The sequence below is a fragment of the Bacillus rossius genome, chromosome 7, assembly GCF_032445375.1.
Source record: "Bacillus rossius redtenbacheri isolate Brsri chromosome 7, Brsri_v3, whole genome shotgun sequence".
Taxonomy (NCBI): domain Eukaryota; kingdom Metazoa; phylum Arthropoda; class Insecta; order Phasmatodea; family Bacillidae; genus Bacillus; species Bacillus rossius.
In genome coordinates, this window is record NC_086335.1 from 867,768 (window position 1) to 889,038 (window position 21,271).

At 37.0% G+C, this 21,271-nt stretch overlaps 1 protein-coding gene across 4 annotated transcripts in view; it reads left to right on the forward strand.

Annotated features, from left to right (window-relative positions):
- LOC134533631 (CCR4-NOT transcription complex subunit 6-like) overlaps positions 1-21,271 on the forward strand; it is a 515,868-nt gene that overhangs the window by 400,120 nt on the left and 94,477 nt on the right. For all 4 annotated transcript variants that reach the window (XM_063371129.1, XM_063371126.1, XM_063371128.1 and 1 more), the window contains exon 8: positions 9,724-9,875. In XM_063371129.1, the coding sequence (XP_063227199.1) occupies positions 9,724-9,875 (152 nt within the window). The remainder of the gene's footprint in view (positions 1-9,723; positions 9,876-21,271) is intronic.

Sequence of the window (21,271 nt, forward strand, 5' to 3'; positions counted from 1 at the left end):
ATTTAATCTGTCATAATTTAATGTTGGGTGTCACAAAAGTTAATGTCAAGGTTTTATAGATTACACTAGCTGCCCGACCCGGCTTCGCACGGCTATACTAATGGAAAAAAATTAAGCCACATCTCCCATTTACAGTAATGGTAAATAAAAAAAAATTCAGTGAAAATTTATTACAATGCTGTATAATGTACCGGAGAGAAAATGAATAGCACCGATGGTTTCCCGACTCGTGCACGCAACGTACAACTGATGTACCCGTACTTCGCTACGGCAGTCTACAGGAAGATCACTCTTGCGCCGCTCATTATACACGCCCCTCCTTGTGGGTACGCCACTGCCGCGCGATGCCCGTTGCCATGGAGACACAGAAGGCATGAACAATGCACTGTTGCCTGGTTTTAACCACCCATGGAATCTAATTTTCGGAAAATGTCATCCTGCGTAACATAAGGAACATTACTGTGAAGTTTCAAGTCTGTAAAATATATATACTTGAAAAAAAGGGCAATTTTTGATATTTAAAGTACCCGCAAAATTTCAACGGTGATGAGGACTGCACCAACAATAAAATAGTCGTTGCCATAGAGACGAATGAAGCATCAACAAAGCAACAGCCGTTGCCATGGTGATTTCCTACCAAAAACGGGAAATTTTGATATATTACGCCCCCGAAACTCCCCTTGGGATCGGATTTCCGCAGAATCCGTTCTTAGTGAGCGTCTACATCACAAAATGAGTAACTATGCTAAATTTCAAGTCAATCGGGTGTATAGTTTTAGAGATCTCGTGATGAGTGAGTCAGTGAGTGGTATTTCGCTTGTGTGTGTGTGTGTGTGTGTGACTGTTTGGCACCCTATACGAGGACCTGCACATGAAATTTCAGCGTGGATGTGAGGACCTGTGGCAATCCGAGGACCTTACACAGGTCCTCGGATTAAAATTCCTTGAATTCGCGTTCTACGATCAACTTGGTGTGTGAAAACGAGATTGGAAGGATTTTCGCCGGGTCCTCGGATAAAACGTGAAGGGTCAACCATGTAGTTCGCGTGTGTATCCACCATGTTGTGCTACTGTCGCCCGTCTCTACACACGCTGTGTATCGTTTAGCGTTGCTCATCTTATATAAGGACCCTTACACAGCTATCCACACACTTTCAAAAACACACACTTAGGTAGTGAGCGCGGAATCTGAGGACGCAGTCACGACACACTTGTGCTTAGCAGCCAACTCTGAGGACGTGATATTTTTTTACACACTATATCTGAAAAGCAGAATACGAGGACTTCGCTAGATGCAGGTTACATCGTATTCCTGAACAATTTTAATCATTTAAACGGTGGTATTTTTTTTGCTTTATTAATGAAGCTTTTCATTAGGCTCCATATGCAATTATCCCGATTACTTAATTTAGATTTTTTCTCATCTCACAAGCTCGCGCGTCTAAAAGCTGCTTCGTGAAAATTATGCTATTCAATTAATTCTAGATTAAAAGCTATTATTCGTTATCGGTGCCTCAAGCACCACCTACCCAAGTGTTTATTATAAATGATCAAATCTTTAATGTACTGCGTGAAAGTCAAGTTTGTGTGTAATGTTTTTCTTATTTATACTATTATTAATTTATATTTAATAAAAATTTTCACACTATTCTTAATTAGACCTTATTAAAATTTATTTTTAATTTTTTTCTTATAATTTATATTTATTAGTTTTTTTTTTATGCAAAGCATGTTTTTTAGTTTTTTGAACTATTAATTATTTTCTACTATTTAGTTTAGTTTATTTATAAAAGCATATTTTTTTAGTTTTTTTAAAACTATTATTTTTATTAGAACAAAATTAATTGGTAACTCAATTACCATTCATTACAACAGCAAACAAGGCTCTTTCCTCAAAAATTGTAAATTTAAATTTCTGCTTATTTTGTTGAATTAAAAATTCTCTTTGGTATTCGGAAATTTGTTAATATTAGAGAAATCGGCTAAAGATAATGGTTGGAAATTAATTTTAACATAAATTCCTGCTTTATCGACTATAGATGAAAATTATATAAATTGAAAAAAATATTATTTTGCAAATTGAATAATGGAATAATCTTATTAAATTAGTGTATTGTCATCGGTCCTCGATAAATCTACAAAGTTTGAATGAAATCTGACCGTTTAAAGTTGGTCAAAATCGCACCCAAAGGAGTCGGTTACAAACATACAAACATACAGGTGAAGCTAATATAAAGCGTGTAAAAATAACAGTCGCTCAACTTTTTCCGCTTACAGATAACCTCCACTTGGCTCCGAGTATGTCTTACTGAGTCTTCTCGCCACGCGATATGGTGGGCGTAGAATGGTTGTTTTCTCTGGAAATAACTGCCTGAATCCTAGAATTTCTTACCAATGGCGGCTCCAGAAAGACCTCTCAGACAGGGTTCTCACACACAGGAGGATGCCCTTGGGATATTCACAAAATATATGGTCTCAAATACTGAAATGTAGTATTTTCGTACAAATTATGATTGAAATAAGAGTTTAGCACATTAACGAAAGTATTTAAGTTAACATTAATATTCCCTACAAAGAAATAAGAAGTAAAATTTGGGGTTGGAAGGGGCTATCGCCCCCTGCGCCCCTCCTCAGGAGCCGCGCTTGTTTATTACTTCCCGACCAGGCGGCCTCAGCGGTAGACACTTTTCCTGCGAACACATGTGCTTATCGCGATATCCGATACCCCGACGCGCTGATAAGGCGACCGAGCAGCCGCCAGACTGCCTTCACAGCAGCCACTCGCTCCACTCCTCGGCTCCAGTCGCCGGCTGAAGAATACGCCGCGCGAAGGAGATACTTCCCGGCAGAATAAATGTGCGGAAATGCATTTCGTCGTAGAAGAATTCTGGGAGTTTTTCAGCTGTGACCTATGTATTTTTTTACACCATTTTAATCAACGATTAATACTCTATCGCTGTGTATGTCTACTTTTTATGTATGCACAGGGCTGCCAGTGGTCCCTAGAATTCCCTAAAAGTCCTTTTTTTTCTGCTTGTTCCTAAAAGTCCTCTAATTTTATTCAAGTCCCTAAAAGTCCCTTTTTAATTGAAGTTTTTGAAACAAAAATGTATATTAAAACACTTTTCGAGGTAAGGATGGCTGAAGGGGAGTAGGAGGTGATTAATGAAATATGTACTGCAATAAATGTTGACTATCTTCTATCTAAACTGCCACATGGAACTCTTTAATAAGCAGATAGGTGGGTACTTTTCTGCCCTCCTTGCAAAGGTGAAGAAGGAAGCATCTGCACACAAAAGAAGAGCTGATGAATTTCAAAATATTTTGCAGAAGAAAACTAAAAGTGTTTTAATGACAGACTATTTTCAGAAGAAGTAGAATGAGGAAAAATGACAATTGTAATCAAGAACTATTAATTATTCAATCACATTGTTTGTAAAAAAAAAAGTCGTTTGTTCTAACTTTAAAGATTAAAAGTTGGCAGAGAACTGAATTTGGGTTAATTCAAATAAAGATTGGAAAATGTGCAGCATTAGGTTCACATTCATATGTTTTTTTTTTTCAATCCAAATATTGTATTGTTAAAATGTATTTCATCTTTGTTTCACAATTATTTATTTGTGAGAATTTAATATTAGATAAAGCTTCAAATGTTTTTCTTTTTAATGTCAATATCGTCTGTCATTTGTAGACACATGCAAAATTCGCGGATTCATTTCGCGATAGTCTAGCATCAAAACAACTATACCTTCGTACCACTTCTGCGATTGGCCCACATTTTATCCGTGGAACTGTGAGCCAATGGGAAACACTAAACCAAGAAAGTGCTGAATTACGGACAGTCTAGTTGAGACGTCTCACGCGTCAGTAGCCAATGAACAGGTGTCATTTCCACGAGTATTTAAAGGACTGTGGAGTCTATCCTAGAGGTCAATGAATCCGCGAATTTTGCAGGTCTCTAGTCATTTGTAAGAAGGGGCTACAAACCCTAAACTTTTCAGGAGAGCAGGAAAACAAAATGATCACTCTGTAATGCATCACTGTATTTTAATTATTTATGGTAATTATATGAAAATTGTCATATAGATGTAACAGAGACATCTTTCTAATGAAAATTATATAAATTGATTTACACCAAAAGTTTAAATAAAAATATGTCACATGGGTCCTTATTACAAATCACACGAGTAGGTTTGTTGGGGCCGTCTTAATATGTCCATTGGTTTTTATCATCAACTAATCCAAGAGATTATATTATTGTGTTCTGTGGAGGTTAATTTATCACTATTTTTAATCATCAAATTAACAAAAATTAACACCAAAGAGTACAATAAAAAAAACTGGCAATATTAGTCAACTTCATCTTCTTTGTCAGTCTCAGGAAGACAGTCTTTTGCATTTGAATCATGCTGCATTTGTAGGTATTCTTGGTGGAATTCTGGTGGAATTATCATTTTCCTGCATAAAGTTTGCAAGTCTTGTACTTGGCATCTGATAAGGGTAAGCCCGTCCAACTTCAGGCATGATTTTCCTTCGTTTCAGAATTGTTATAATTTATGTCGTTAGTTCTTTATTATGCACACTAGATGACCAAATCTCAATTTCCTGTGTTCCTTTGGTGGACTTAAGACCACACAGCTGTGACCATTTCACTCTATCACCATTGTCTGTGGTAACGTTAATGGGGAACAACTGATCTTGAATTTCACTCCAGTTTATGAAATCGGTAACCTCCAGTTTCCTTGTTTTTAAAGGACCTTAATTAATTGTTATTCATCTTAATTTCACATTTATTTGTGAGCTATTTCTATAAGATAAAAAATATTAATACAAATGTAAAAAAACTATCATTGAAAATACATTGGTGGAAAAGGGAATGGTGTAAGCAAAAATATTGTGTAAATCAATAATTTAATTTGTTAATGTCCTTAGTTTTTAGTGACATGCATTGTTTATTTTCAATATCATAAAGTTAAATTAACCACCATATGAAATTGTGGAAGCTTATTTATATTAATTTATACAGTATTCTTGTTTACTGGAGAGAAGGGTGACCATTTTACAAAGTAATTAGCAATATATATGTAGAAAATTTTCTCTGTGAACCATTTGTTTTAGAAAGTCTCTAATTTCAATTCAGTAGTCCCTGAAAGTTCCCTAATTTTATGTCTGAAGGCCCTAAAACACCCTAATTTTACCTACCTAGTGGCTGGCAGCCCTGTATGCATTACACACGATACATAAAACAGCTGCGTAAAACCACACATTCAGAAATATTTTTACCTATGTTACGAATTTTAAAAAGCATTATAAAAATTATAGATCGACCCATTCATCCTTTCCCTGTACACACAAAAAAAAACATGACAGTTATATCTGTAATGGGAAGCCTCAAATTCTTCTTAACAAAAGGCCCTACAATCACGCCCTGAAGACGGCCATGATTGACAAAACACAGACGAAACCTTTTCTTTTAAGATGAAGGTGGAAAGTGTATCTCGGTGGTGAAATCAAAGATTTGGATTTTCTGATGATATTGATTATTCAATTAATTTTACAAAATTTACAAAATGTCAGTTTACATTATTTTTGTAGCCACGACTGAACTCGGTTTACAAGACGTCAGATAATTAGTAGATGGTTCAAACTGAGAAACTAGGAAATTAAAACATGAAACTGCACGCGGTACACAGACTCACGGCGAAAAAACTTTACGAAGTGGGGTGGGAGGCTTGGGCCTCCCTCACCCAAACGGCCTACGGATACGGACGTAAAAAAAATTTATAAAAAAAGAAATTTAAGTGAACCGAAAGAAAATAAAATTACTTGTTATTAAAAACGCGTTATAAGGCCCGGGTGCTGCCTGTGTCCGGTAAATTTAGTCACTCACCAAAACTTTTACATTTTATATCGCTATTTGGGTCGCAGCCCCGCACCCAACCAGCCTCACTGCCGGCACAGTGACCTCGGCCCACGCAGCCCAGCACCGACACACTTACCCACGCCACTCGCTTCCCCTGGCATCGAAGAAGGCAAGCGTCGCATATCGCTTATCAGGCCATGATAGAGATGCCTTTGTGTAAAAGAGAACCCGACAAACTAAATACTCCTCCACACAGAAAGCTATTGAATTAAAAGTTGTAGGATTGTACTTTGTCTTGCTTGAAGACATACTAGTATACAGTACATTCCCGATTATCCGCGAAATTAAGTGGCAGGGCCACCGCGGATAAACCTCAAAAGAGCCAAAAATGGGAAACAAAAAAAGGAAACATTAATTTTAACTTAAAAATCTAAACATTTATGTACAGTAAAATTTACAATTAACAGTAAAAAATTTTAAATGATGCTAAAATTTTAGTATTTTACTGAATAATCAACATAAAATACATTTCGGTAATGTAAACATAAAAGTGCTCAACCATACGACTAGAAACAAAGCGCGACAGACAAAAATAGCAATGCATGCCAGCCTACTGCGTGAGTTTCGAGAAGGTCTGTGGCGTTTTACTGTATACTGCACACAATACACTCGTCAGTAGAGTTCAAATTTGCTCATTTGAAATAAAATATAGTTTTACATATGTGCTTTATTTTTTCTTAGCATGCGCGGATAATCTGCACCGCGGATAATAGGGAGTTTACTGTACAAGCAAAAAGATAATGGAAATGGGGCGAGTTCAGAGAAAAGGAGGGCGGATAGGGGGAGCGACTTGAGCGAGGGTCATATAAACACGTCCCTAGAGCCGGTGATATCATTTGCAACCAAGCTGCGAAGAAATGTTTACCTGCGAAAGGAATTCAGCTAGAAGATGAAGACACGAGCATCGAACACTATGTAGCGGAAGAACAACGACAAGGCAAAATCACCGAACAGAAAGCCGAAGCATAAGAAGCTGAAAATGTGTAAGGGTCCTCGTTTAGAATGTTAAAATTGAAGACGTCCTTATATTCATTGTAATGCCTGCAGTGTGTGATATTAAGTCCTCGCAAACGCCTTAAATGCACAAGGCTACTAACACACATGTGTAAGGGTCCTTGTTTAGAATGTTAAAATTCACGATGTCCTTACATTCACCGTTATGCGTGCAGTGTGTGATATTAAGTCCTCGCAAACGCCTTAAACGCACAAGGTTACTAACACACATGTCTAAGGGTCCTCGTTTAGACTGTTACAATTAAGACGTCCTTATATTCACTGTAATGCGCGCAGTGTGTGATATTAAGTCCTCGCAAACGCCTTAAACACACAAGGTTACTAAAACACATGTGTAAGAGTCCTCGTTTGGACTGTTAAAATTTAAGACGTACTTATATTCACTGTAATGCGCGCAGTGTGTGATATTAGATCCTCACGAACTCTTCAAATGCACAAGGCTTACTAACACAAAATACAGCAAAAATAAATACGGTACCAAACAAATTTCTTGTTCGCGACACTAAAATGTGTTTGGAAATAATCTGCCTCTATTCATGCAGCATGTATTTCGTGTTTTTATTTTTATAACAACGTACATTAAAAAAGTCTTAGCCAGAGGCGTAGCCAGGATTTTAGTTGGGGGGGGGGGGGGAAAATTAAACATATTTGGCTATTCACCCTTCCTCCTTATAAAGCGGGTAGTCCGTGGGTGCTCCTCCGGAAAAATTTTGATTTTTAGGTTAAAAATGGGTATTTTTTAGCTGTTTTAATGATATAACATTGAATATTGTACTGCTATAAGTATTATTAATTTTTGAATGCTAAAATAACAAACGCAACTCCAGTAAAAACACTTCCACACATTTCGGGGGGGGGGGGGGGGGATGGATTTCTATAACCCCCCTCCCCCCTTCCGTACACCACTGGTCTTAGCTAATGAATTTAAAAATCCATCATACTTTTACATATCTGGCAATTTTCGCAGGACATATTTCATTGTCACACATATTTACGTGCTTTGGACGTTTGCCACAACCACCTGTAAGACAAATCTGCGAGACTGTTTCCCCGCTTAGCAAAGAATTTATTTGCAACTTGTGCAAGCGATAATACACAAGTGTTTTCCGATTTCCATTATACGACTTTAGATATCATTCATAAAATACAAAGTATCATATTATAGATGTTTTAGTTTACCAATCTAGGATTAGGCCTAAACAACTTCTGGAAATATTTATATTATATTAATTGAAGAAACAAGCCATAAGTGTGCAATTGATTTCCTTTCTTTATAGACAAAAGAACATGAATTTGCATAATTTATTAAAATACTTTTAATTCACACGTGATTACATAGTACTAAAACCAAGGATTTCTTTAATAAGTTTATAACATGTATTGATTATAAAAACTTTATTTTAGCAAAAATATAGCATTTATTCGGTAATGATAAACTCCATTTTTGCTGAAATCGCAAATAAAAAATTTAAAAAGTGCATTTTATTGACAAGTGAAACGATTAAACCAACAGTGGTACCATTCGAAGCCACACTGCAGTAGGTCCTCGCATTGAAAGGTCCTCTCGTTCACTTGTTTAGACGATTGTCCTCGCAAACACTGTCTCAGGTCAGTTGCTTCCGAGTCCTCTGATTCACCTGAAGGGAGCAGGTCCTCGCATGGGGCCCTAAACACGTTTAGGTGTGTGTGTGTGTATGTGGGGGGGGGGGGGGGGATACAAGTCATTGTCATAATTGTAACGGGAGAGGAAAATTATTGCTGGCCTGAAAAATGAAAATTAATTAAAAATAATAAAAACAATTCTAGTAAAAAAAAAATTAAACACAGAGTGAGGGATTTAAAGTGATAAAAAGTATTTAAATACTAATTGAACTATTATGAGGGTACTGATTGCTTCGTTGTTAATATCACACAGGTGTTTTTTACTTGTATGGGAAAATTAAGAATGGTAAGGCATCTAGTGCGTGGCAACAATGTTAATAGGCAATAGGAAATAAACTACTAGCGCCTGCGGCATTGTCAACACACACTTCGTACGTGTACTGCATGTTGTATCTAACCCCCTCCAACGCATTTGATTCTAAATTGGACTTTTAGTAAGGATCCCTAATGTTATTGATAATATAATATATAGCCTATAGCCTTCCTCGATAAATGTTCTATCCAACACTGAAAGTATTTTTCAAATCGGACCAGTGGTTCCTGAGATTAGCGCATTCAAACAAACAAACAAACAAACTCTTCAGCTTTATAATATTATTATAGATGTTTACATTAGAACATTATTAATTTCCTGCATTGGAGGAGTCTGTTTTTAACCATAGAACTATGATTGAGAAGGAACCTGGATTAAATTCTAATTCAGCTACTTATTTCAAATTTTCATGATGCTGAATATCACTCTAGACAAACTCAGATTATTCCGTTCTCTGGGTTGTGTCGGATTCCATTTCTATTATTTGTGCAAGATGTTTTATGTAATCATCTCTACTGACCTTGTTCGTAAAATGTAAAGTGGAAATGTACGTTTGAAAGTGGATTTCCGGGCATGACTGAGACTTTTGCACGTGGGGTTATCAAACATGTCATCTCTGGGTATGGTGCTTGTATGTTGTATACTGGTCATATTTTGGCCTACATGCATGCAATAAGCATAAATCTTTAAAATTCACAGAAAGTTTTCCATGAGACAGAGTTTTGAAATGAAACCCGTCTCACGGTCGGTCACACTTTGCAAGTGCAGGGAGGTCCCCCACGCGTGTGGCATGTGCGTGTGCGTGTGGCAGGTTCACGCTCATCAAGGAGCACCTGGTGGAGTTCAACCAGCTGGCGATGGCGAACGCAGAGGGCTCGGACCACATGCTCAACAGGGTCATGCCCAAGGACAACATCGGCCTGGCCGCGTTGCTCAAGACCAAGGAGGCTGCGTGGGACAACGGTGAGTGCCCTGACCAGCCCTCGCATGCAGACACTCCAACTGAACATACCTCGTGAGTTTGTCGTACATCAACGTTTACTGTTGAGGTCAAGTTATTTGTGTGATATAAATACCAAGTTTGTTTTAACAGGACGGCACTATCAAAAACATGAACTACACCTGACATTCTAAAGAAGCAAGTATTTTAAGTTATTTCACTAATATCTCATGGAGCATTTATAGACATAATTGTGTGAACATTTGAAAACACAATTTTTAACGTATTAAAGTTGAAAACAAACTATTATTTTTTTTCATTTTGACATGCATTCCAGCATTAAAAAAAATAATAAACATAAATGACCATGGACTACAACAGAAAACAAAGACACTCCTTTATGATGGTCATTGTAAAAGTGGAAATGATATTTGCAGTGGTGTATAAATTGATAGTCACAATTTATTTATAACGAAAAAGACGTGATTCAAAAACAATGCAAGTAAACTTAAGTTCTAGAGGAAAACTGGCAGAAAATGTGTTTATACTATGGCTGAACTAAAATACAGTTTATCTGGCTGCCTTTAACAATGAAGATGGGTGATTAACTAGGGTTTGAAATGAAAATATCAGCTCATTTCATTATTATTTTATAAAGAGTTTATTTTTGTTTAAATTTTAATTTTTTGTGAAATATTTTTGATTGTAATAAAATATATCCGGGATCTGTATGTAGAGTAGCAGCTTCTGGGAAATAAACCGGATAATAACTTAATTGAAATGTTCATTAGGTTATGTTAGTTGCATAAAAACTAATTTAAAAATATAAAATAAAATATTTAACAAAGATTTTACCTTTTACTATTGTAGCCAACCATCAAACTTTTTACTTTAGTTATTATTCATCATATTTTCTCTCCTTACATATTTCTAATATGAAAGTGATAGAAAAATTTTAATGGTATTGCATTTAATGCAATTCTTATTATTTAAATTCAATATTCATTTTTGAAAATAATTTTGTATTTGTATTCAATTATAACTAAAAAAAAAATAATGTTGGTAAAGGCGTTACTGTTGGGAATTAGTACAATTTTTAGGGACTTCTTGTGCAGAAGTTTAAAATCAGTGTAACTTATAATTTTTCCCTGTGGTTACAATTTCACAGCATAGACATGTAACTGTTGGATTTGTTTGTTTATTGTTGCAATGTAATAACTTCTGAGAGCATGATATTCTTAAATAACAGAAAAATAGTAATACTTAATTTGCTGTATCATCCTAGGAAGTGTTTAGCCATCATTGTTAATTTGCAGCATACATTTTCTGACTGCATCGCTGCTTGCAAAACATTGTACTTCTTGATCTGTCCTTGAGCTATCCAACCCATTAACTTGGGAGTATATGTCATTGGCCATCTGGGTTTTGGATAGGAGCCACACTATCACATGTACATAATCCTGACGGAACATCTAAGAGACACAGTAACTGTAGCTGCTGGCTAGGCATCCAAGTGCCATTGGTTGTGTGCACAATACTTAAGATTATTTAAAGTTTCCATCTATTAATAATATTTAATAGCCTTTACACTATTCTTTACTTGCTTGTTTATTTTTGGTTAAGGTTTTTAACTGCATTTGTTTTAGCTGTGAAAACTTGTAGCAAGTCACAATTGTGTCCGGCTAAGACTACGATCGTCCCTTGCAAATACATAAAGCACTCAAAAATTATTGCATCTTATGTAGCAGGTAGTCGGGGGGTCTATGACTTTAAATTACTGGAAACTGTTACCGGGTGAATTAAATAAAAGGGTTTTAAATGAATTTGGGTATGTAATTTTTTCTTCTCTCATCATAAAGTTTACATTTCCTTTAAACTGTGTGCCCTAAACAAAAACACTCAATCTGCAGATTGCTCCTCAGTCCTGTTCCTTCACGAAATAATGTCCTTAGCGACCTTGTTGTCGAGCTAGCGACCATGTCGTTGAGCTAGCGACCTTGTCGTCCAGCTAGGTACCGACGTGCGAGTGGACCTACGGACCACCTGGGTGTGCACCGCACGTCTGGGGTCTAAATTTCTAGTTCAAACATCAAACACATTACTTGCTAGACGGCCACCACCCCAGACTTAAAATTATCTGCTTTTATTTGCTCATAATATGGTTTTTGTGAGCCGCCGAATGATGCTACCTTGTTGGCCCAGCACTCAAACAATGACCTACAAGGCTACACCATGCAGGGAAGTGGCAGCTGTATGATCTCACTGACCAATCATAATGCAGGACACAACAATACATAAAATACATAACCCTCACATTGAGGTGTTTTTGCAGAAAACAAAACATACAAAAAATTGGCTGTGACAGAACTCCAGTAATTTTACCGTCCCCTGTGTGAGGGAACATCATAAGAATACATACAAAAAGCACTCCAATGTCCCTGTAACTGATAAATGTCTAATACATAATGTTCTAGAACCGTAATTATAGCTTCCAAATAATACCAAACATTAAATTTAGCCATAAAAAACTTTTTTGAAATTGTATAAAGTACTGAAAATGCATTTAAACAAATAGGTACTAACATAGCAAATAATGTGGAAACCAGTAAAAAATAATCATGGCTTTTCAGAATAAAATAATTAACCATCAATTTTAATTGCATTAATATAAATGTTAGTAAAATAAAAATACAAAACTAGGTCGCCATAACCTTGAATTTACAAAAAATATATTATATCATAAGAATACTCTGCAGAGTTGGTGAGGGCAGAGACTTGCATTGCCTCAAACGTTAGAATGGGTATTTCCACAAAAAATTTAGGTAGGAAACTTTCTTTACATACTAAAATTTAAATAGTAGAGGAGTTCAAATGAAAGTTTCATCTTTACGGTAGGACCACTAGCACGGAACTAGGGGTCAGTAGTCCTGCTGTGGAAATGCTGAGACCGCTCTGGGGTTCACCGAGCTCTGCTGTGCATGCGTGCTGTGAGCCAGATGCTCAGACAAGTGCGCTCGTGTTTTTGTTTTGGCGTGTGTGCATGTGTGTGTGTTTTTTTTAAGCGAGATAAAGCATGGGAAATTACAAAATTTTACATGTTTGTCATGATACAAGATTTATTTTTATTAAAACTTTAGTATTTTTTTTATTGTTCATTTCCTACCCTTTAGCTGTAAGTGAAACAACTACAATTTTTCAGACGACCACTTGTTGAGAATTCTATAAATATTATTTTAATTAAGTGCCAACATGCTTGTCGCTTTGATTTTTTGCCAGTTTTGAAGATAGTAAAACCTCGCTCGTACGGCCCCCGGTTCGTACGTACACCTCGGTCGTATGTACAGATTTTCAGAAACCATGAAAAATAAGGCAAAAAAAATATGAAATGTGTAATAAATACTTTAAAGTTTATTAAAATACAGTTGCAAACTGCAGCGTTTATAACATATATAGGCTACATACACATTGAGTCATAGTAAAAAATTAAAAAAAAAAAAGGCCGCAAATTGATGGAAATTTACCGTCAATAGCGCACCGTACGTGGAGAAAGATCATTGTACTCGGTCCCTGTTGTTACGGCGCGGTGGTAGCCGCCAGCTGGCTCTCTTTGTTCCCTGAGCTGCGCATGCGCGGTATAACTCACTCTATGCTCCGCCCAGACTCATGACCTTCCATCAGCAGCCAGCCAATAGATGCGAGCTTAGCGGAAAAAAATATAAGCTCCACCTCCCGTGTACCAGTTTTGTCCAGTTCTGATACCAGTTTATTGGTATACGCACCAGTTTTCTCGCTGCCGTGACATGTTCAAGTTTACGTTCATCTTGATGTCTTGATACCAATGGCTATGATTAATTATTATTTACAATCCCCAGAAAGAAATGGTTAGTTAAAAAATATGTGTCAACTGTGTAATACTTCTTAAATTATTAAATACATATAAAACAGTTACAAGACTCCGCTCATTTATTTTGTGAAGTTTATGTCTCGTACCAGTATTTCGGCATGGCCTTAAAGTGCGACGTAATATTCTGCTGTGTGCAGTGTGTGATACCCATTGCTATGCTTCTTTTACATGCCTAGGCTTAAATTAAAACATGTTTAGAAATAAAAGAAACTTTATAAAATATATATATTTTGCGATTTAAAATGCTCACTGCCGACTATAAACGTTACGTTTTTCACGATGTTTTTAGGCCTACTAGCTAATCTTATCTAAATTTATAAAGAACCCACTGTATTTTTTTTATTCCAGCGAATATGTTACGTGTTAATTATTATTTTATTGATATAAAATATCAAAAATGTAAAAATGGGGCGTACGACACTATATTTGGCCTAGACATAGTGTTGAGTCTTTTTTTAAATTTTTATGTTTGACTAGCTCAAGTGTTGTTTTTGCATGAATAGGATATCATTTCGATCGAAAATACATCAGCATAATAAACATACACGTAGAAAACCTTACTTGTTTGCCAAGGGCACATGTACGTGACCTTATAGACACGGCAACGGCAATTCATTTCCCGCGGAAGCAGAGGGAAAAAGGTTGGGGGGCGGGGGATTAGCCACAAATGGACGTGATTTAGGTAGAGGTGGGTTGCAGAGTATCAACCTGCTACTTTGTAACTGATAAACGCCTGAATCAGGTACTGCAAATGACTACACTATTCAAGTATCAAGTACTTTAATATCAGTTTAGAATTCGCCTGGAACACCACGGCCAATGTGCGCAGAACCCGATCGCAGATGACGGTCACTTGGGCGGAGCTTGATAAAGGGAAGGGAGCGGATCGACGAATAAGGGATAAAGAAGGGAAAAATGTAGGGGAGGAAGCGCAGGGGAAGGCGTTGAAGGAGAGGCGCAGAGCGAAATTGTTACGATTCGTTTTGTTTATTGTCCCACATCAAAGTACACTCAGTGCGCAGTGCGTGCTTCTTGCGAAGACTGAATACTCTAGTTAGTACGCTAATAGCGATACTAGACCAAGGACACTGGTTCTAGATCCATCATCCTTAGGTGATAGATATGTGGATCTACGATCTAGGGAGCAAAGCTAAAACACCGTCTCGTTCAATAATAAAACTAATGAAATTCTAATATTAAAAAGTACATAAATAAAAGATATAATATTTATATTTGTGCACCTAACAGCTATGAAAATGCAAATAAATTCTCAGTTGACCCTAATAACAGATGTAATCAACATATGAACTTTCTTTTTTCGAAGTCCAACAATCTGTTGTTAGTTTAACAGAACTAATTTCAGTGGTTGTTAGTATTTCTTGAATGCTATTGTACACAGTTTCATAAGCAGCTGGTAACAATGTGTTTGTTATATTTTTCCTACTTGGCAATGTATACGACGCATTTAGTGCATAAACAAATCCTCGAAACCCTTCGTCCTCAACAACTGATAATGGTTGAAAATCTACAGTAAATAAATTTAACAGTTGGTCATCAATTTTCTTCTTAGCAAAAACAGAAAGTTTTCTTACAACAAAATCACTTACTTTACAGTCACGCACATTGGTTCTTTCCAACACAGCTTGTTTGGGAACCGACGAACTACTTGTAGAAGGAATTCCTATATCTGGCCGAATCTTTTTTTGGCTGAGGTACAGTGTCGTATTTGCGATGTCTGGATCATCGTTCCTACTTCTGGACGGTGATAGTGATGTTAAACTATCTTGATTCTGATCAGGTAACTGTACAGTAGGATGTTTACATTTCAAATGTTTCTTCAGATTATTCGATGATGATTTATAACTCAGTTTTTGTTTACACAAATTACACTTAGCAAACTCATTATTTTCCATGAAAAAATTCCACACAAATGAAGTCTTTTTCCTGCACTTATCCATTCCTTCTTTCACTATAAAGATACTAACTTCAAACAGGGTGTCTACTGACCCTGGAAAACCTGGAAAACCTGGAAATATCAGGGAATTTTGTAATCAGGGAAAAATCAGGGAATTTTTTTAAAAATCAGGGAATTTTTGTTTGGTAGGTTGTAGTTGGCAATATGTTTTTTGTTTATTGATCAGCTTGCATTGACGTGGCATCATGTGTATCACCTCCCATTTTTATTTTGGAATGGAAAATAACGAACAGTTCCCACGTCCATTTTCTTTTATTTACCATCGGATTCGGAAGTGGCATCAAATCACGTGATACAAACTGGTTCAAACTGGTCTGTTATCCTTCTGACGTGACGTGCTGCAGCATGTGCTTCCCACGTTCAGATTATACCGACAGGTGCATTTCATTTTAAGTATCTATGGATGCCCTCAACGTAGACTGGACATTTTTGTTAGCTTTGAAAATACATATCACAGACACTTTTGGTGATGATTCGCTATTGTTGCTAGAAATTGGTAGCTGTGGGCTTCATACGGTCCATGGTGCTTTCAAAACCTGGAATTTCTGCTACACAATGGGACGTTCAGACCTGCCAACTCTCACGATTTTGGTGTGAGGCTCATGATTTTAAGGTTCATCTCACGCCCTCACGCCAAAATAGTTTCTCCTCACGATTTTTTGGGGCCCCAAGATTTTGTTTGTAAAAGTTACAAAACAAGTTTTACGAAAGCTTACAGTAATGAGTTTCCATCAATACTCGAGTCACGTAAAGGAAGCAATTTTGCGTTTTGTAGCATGTGCCATGCTGATTTTTCTATCTCGCATAGTGGAAGAGGAGACATTGTGAAACATGTCGCTACAAAAAAACACAACTAACACGTGAAGTGTATTGCTTCCAATAAAAAAATTAATTTTGCTGTGAACAGTGATAATAGTGTTACACGAGCAGAATGTTATTTTACATCTTTTTTAGTTGCGGCCCTGCGTGATCACTACACGACAGCGCTAAATTATGTTCAACCAAATTAAATCTTCAACCTATAATTTGTTGAAATAAATTTTGAAGCAGAGACCATGTAACATATGTACAGGTATGTCACTTAAATTTAAAGATTCTCATTTGTTGTATTTTATTTCTAACTTGTATTTATGGGCCTGAAAATTTTTATCGAGGACCTCATGATTTTTTAAATTTGAATGTTGGCAGGTCTGGACGTTGTTAGTTTTTTGAGGCACAGTTACTATTTGTTTAAGCACGTACCTGCAAGGAGGGCAGATTACATTAGAATAACTGGATCAGAGCTTTTTCCCAAGAAATTTTGTGCAATCAGATGGAATACTGCAGTTGCTGAGCGTGCCATGAAAATGTTACCCCACCTAAAGAAATTTTTTAGTGAAGTTTGTATTTCATCTCTCTCTTTCAGTGTAGTGAAAAGTGCTCTTGAAGATAATCTTTTAAAAGTAAAATTGACATTCTTCCACTTTTCGGCATCAGAGCTGGAATTGTTTCTCACAATGTTCCAAAGTGAAGCACCCATGGCACCTTTTCTCTATGATTCACTGGTAGACATTTTATTAGCTTTGGCAGGAAAGTTTTTGAAACCGGAAGTACTGAAGAGCTTTAGGGAGAAACGCAATGTATCTCAATTGATGTAGATAACCAGGAAAATCTATTGACTGCTAACAATATCAATTTGGGTTATGCAGTACGCCATGCTATCAAGAAAGAGAAAGTACCAGAAAAGTCTGTCCTGTTACAGAAAAATGATAGGACTTGTCTAAAGGTTATGGTAAAAAAACTTCAAGACAAAAGTCCCCTGAAGTACAATCTTACCAAGGGGATTTCCTGCTTATATCCGTCTGTGGCTTTAATTTCGGGTGTGAGGAAACAGCATGTGAAGTACAGTTTAGAATGTTGTCTTCAAAACAAGTGGCTATCAGGACAAGAAGCTGATAACATCGAGTGATCATATCATTTGGTATGTTCCTCGCAAGATTCTGCAGCACTGTTCTCGTCTTTTTCTCGAGAAGACGGGCGCCTTGATCACTTGTGGATGCTCATTCTTAAAGCACATACAGTAGCTGCCAAAACAGGCCTTCTAAAGTTTGTGAGGATGGTTTTGGTACTTTCCCATGGAAATGCATCATTGGAAAGAGGATTTTCAGTGAATTCTAATCTGCTGACTGAAAACTTGCAGGAAGAAATACTGACCGCACAAAGACAGATGTATGACTTTGTTCAACGTTCTGGAGGTGTAGAGCATGTTGATATCACCAAGTCCATGTTACAGTATGTAAGAAATGCTAGTTGTAGGTGTAAGGAAGCCCTGCAAACAAAACAAAAAGAAAAGGAAGCTACAGACAAGAAGAAGGCAGAAAAAAGAAGAGTTGAAGAGGAGATCAAGGCATTGCAGTTGAAGAAGGCTCGAATGTTGGATTTGGCTCGTTCTGAAGTAAGTGCAATATACACAAAAGTTGAGTCACTGCGAAATTGATGGGAGCTTCCTTTTACTAATGTTTTTTGCAAAAGGAAGTGTGTGAAATATTTGTAGCAGCATATTTTATTTGCCATCAATTGAATCACTTTGGCCACGTTTGGAAGAAGGTAATTTTTTTACTAATTTAAGTAAGTTGAAATACTTTGAAACCCGTCAATGTAATATAATGCAGTTTTTTTTTTTTTTCTTCTTCTTGGAATGTCGTAATTGTGTTAAAGAAAACCTGGAAAAATTCAGTTTTAGACCTGGAAAACCTGGAAAAATCAGGGAATTTAATTTACTAGATCTGGTAGACACCTGTACAAAGCATGACAGCCCGCAACAATGTACGTGGTAATACACGGCCAGGACGAACTCCAGTGAATGTTGAACTGATTGATACTTGCTGTATTAGGCGGGCATGAGCGTAACAGCGTTACCGGGTGTGATAAATAATGTATCAGATTCTCCTTAGGGTCGCACGGTCTGCGTATGCGGAGCATTTTTTTTTTACTGTTGGAGAGAAGTAAGAACTGGGAGGGGAGGTGGGAAGAGAGTGAGAAATACTCCTTTAACGTCGGAAAGGGGGGAATGAAGTATGATGAGGAGAAATGGGGGGGGGGGGGGGGGGGCTGCAGATTACGAAAGGCGTGGAAAGAGAACACCGATACCTTTTTACGCTGGTGATGACGGCACGGAGGATGTGTAACCTGGAAGGGAGAATGCTGATACCTTGTTGCTTCCTGGGACCGCTACTGCTCTAGCTGATACAGAAGTATCAGCTACTTGTAACTAGTACTGTACTGTTCTAAGTTAAATATTGTATATATATGTATTGTGTGGTCAACTGTACAATCCCCACGATAATGGGTACCACTGTGTACTAGTATGTGTTCTTGCGGGGTTTTGGCGCCTATTCTCTCCGCAGTATATCTCGGGAACGCTGCTGCTGTATTGATTACCCAGACTGCTAATCCAGCTAGCACGTCACTGCATTGTATTACTGGCAAGAGAGTAATTATTAAAAAGAAATTTGGTAGTGTTGTGTGACTAGTGGAAATTTGCATTACCTATAACCAGGTCTGTTTTATACGTAACTGATATTTACGGTAAATAAAATAGTAATAGCTGGTAAACATACGATTTTAATGTGTTCTTAGATATTGACGTGAAGTAACTGTTAACATGCAATTCAGCGAGAGGAACAACCAAAATAATTTACAGTGTATGTTAGCATTTTGTTCAGACCTATGTGTCAGTAAGTTGACGTCACAGGAACACATCGACTACCATGCCGGGTCCAGCTATAAGTTGTCGGAGGCTTGAGGCTCTCTTCCTAGGACCTCCAGGTGGTCTGCTGCGACGCTGGAACACTGGACGCTGGAAACTGTAATTGGCGAACTACAGAAGATCTGATTTAGCCGGGTGTCTGGCTGAAGAATCGACTTCCCTCTCGTCCTAAAAAGTCTGTTTGAATTTGGATCGGTCTCACCAAACGTCGTGGCCGATCGCAGCTGGCGCTGACATCAGTCGTCCGGAACCACTACGGGGACGAACGGGACCGACGCGGAAGTTGGCACTTGATGTCGCCGATACTCCCTATCTGAGACTTATTCAGTCTAGAACTATTCTCACAAATCGTAGTATGGAGAATTCTGTATAGCACACGACCGCGGATGACGCGAATCTTCAATTCCTCGGGCGGCAACCAAGGCTTTGGTTTGCCCCAGCCCGAGAAACTTCTTCCCGCTGCAAGATGGCGATGGCGTCTCCTCTTTCTTCTTCCTTCTAACTATTTATTTTCCGTCCCTAGGAACCAAGGAGCTATAGAAAAATCAGCAAACCAAATTAACTTCATAGTGAAATAAAACTTGGATATTAGCGTGTAAGAGTGCTGAACTAAGGCAAATGAATAAAGTTTCCAAAGAATAATGCTTAGAATACCCTGAAGTTAAAAAGTGTGTTGTATCTGGCAATTAGATGTGTTATATATGTTAACTTTGGTTGTCCTCTTTACAATAAAATAATTAAATACATAAGATCGGCTTATGAAATATACAATTAATGTTACAATAATAATCAAAATAATAATAATATAACTGTAAACAGTTGTACTGGTTACACTGTATCAGTAACAGGTTGGAACAGATACCAAAAATTACTGTAACAACCCACCTCTAGCATTTAGGCTTCACTGGTTTGTACGTACAATTCGGTCGTACGGACAAATTTTGGAGAACCGTGAGTGTAGGTAGAATCGAGGTTTTAGTGTACTTTTAATCATAAATCTGTAAAGCATTGTTAATTTTCACGTGTATGTTCTCTCCATTGTATCAAATTTGGTTAAATTATCATGCAATCCTTCCTTGTATTTATCTATGACACTTGTTGATAATCCAGTTTTACAACACGTGCAGAACATACTGTTTAATTAATTTACTATCAACTACAGTAAAACTAGCCAAAGATGTTCCTGCATAATACATTTTCCCATTTATAAGATTTAAATAATTATTCCCTTAATAAATTCCAAATATTCCTATGTTAATTTTTTTCCCATTCAATTTTTTGTGGTTTTAGATGCTTCTCGCATATAACATTCATCATTTGAGAAAAAACATGTAATAAAAGTTATCTTTACACACTTAAACTATATTTATAATTAAACTATTAAACAATTGTTTAAAAACAATAACAAACATGACTGTCAAAACCTTTGCCTCGTGCCACACACTAAGATATATTTTTCAACTAATCATCTCCTTGTATTCATTTCCTTTGTGAGGCGGTTCATCTATACACCATTTCCCTCTTTCGAGGCATAACGTCTGGAGAATACACAACAAAACACTAGCCATGTGCTGACCTGTTTGCGTGATGCAACTGGTACAGCAATCTGAAGAACTAATTACAATTTCATTGTTTGTTGAGCACTTCAGTAAAAAATTTTATATGGTGGACATAAAGATGATCATTTTAGTTTACTCGTCTTGCTATGATTTCTGTTTTTGGCCGGACTTATACCGTAATTACCCGCAAATTCTGCACAGTTTTTCATGAAATGTGTGCTGGGGTGTGTTAT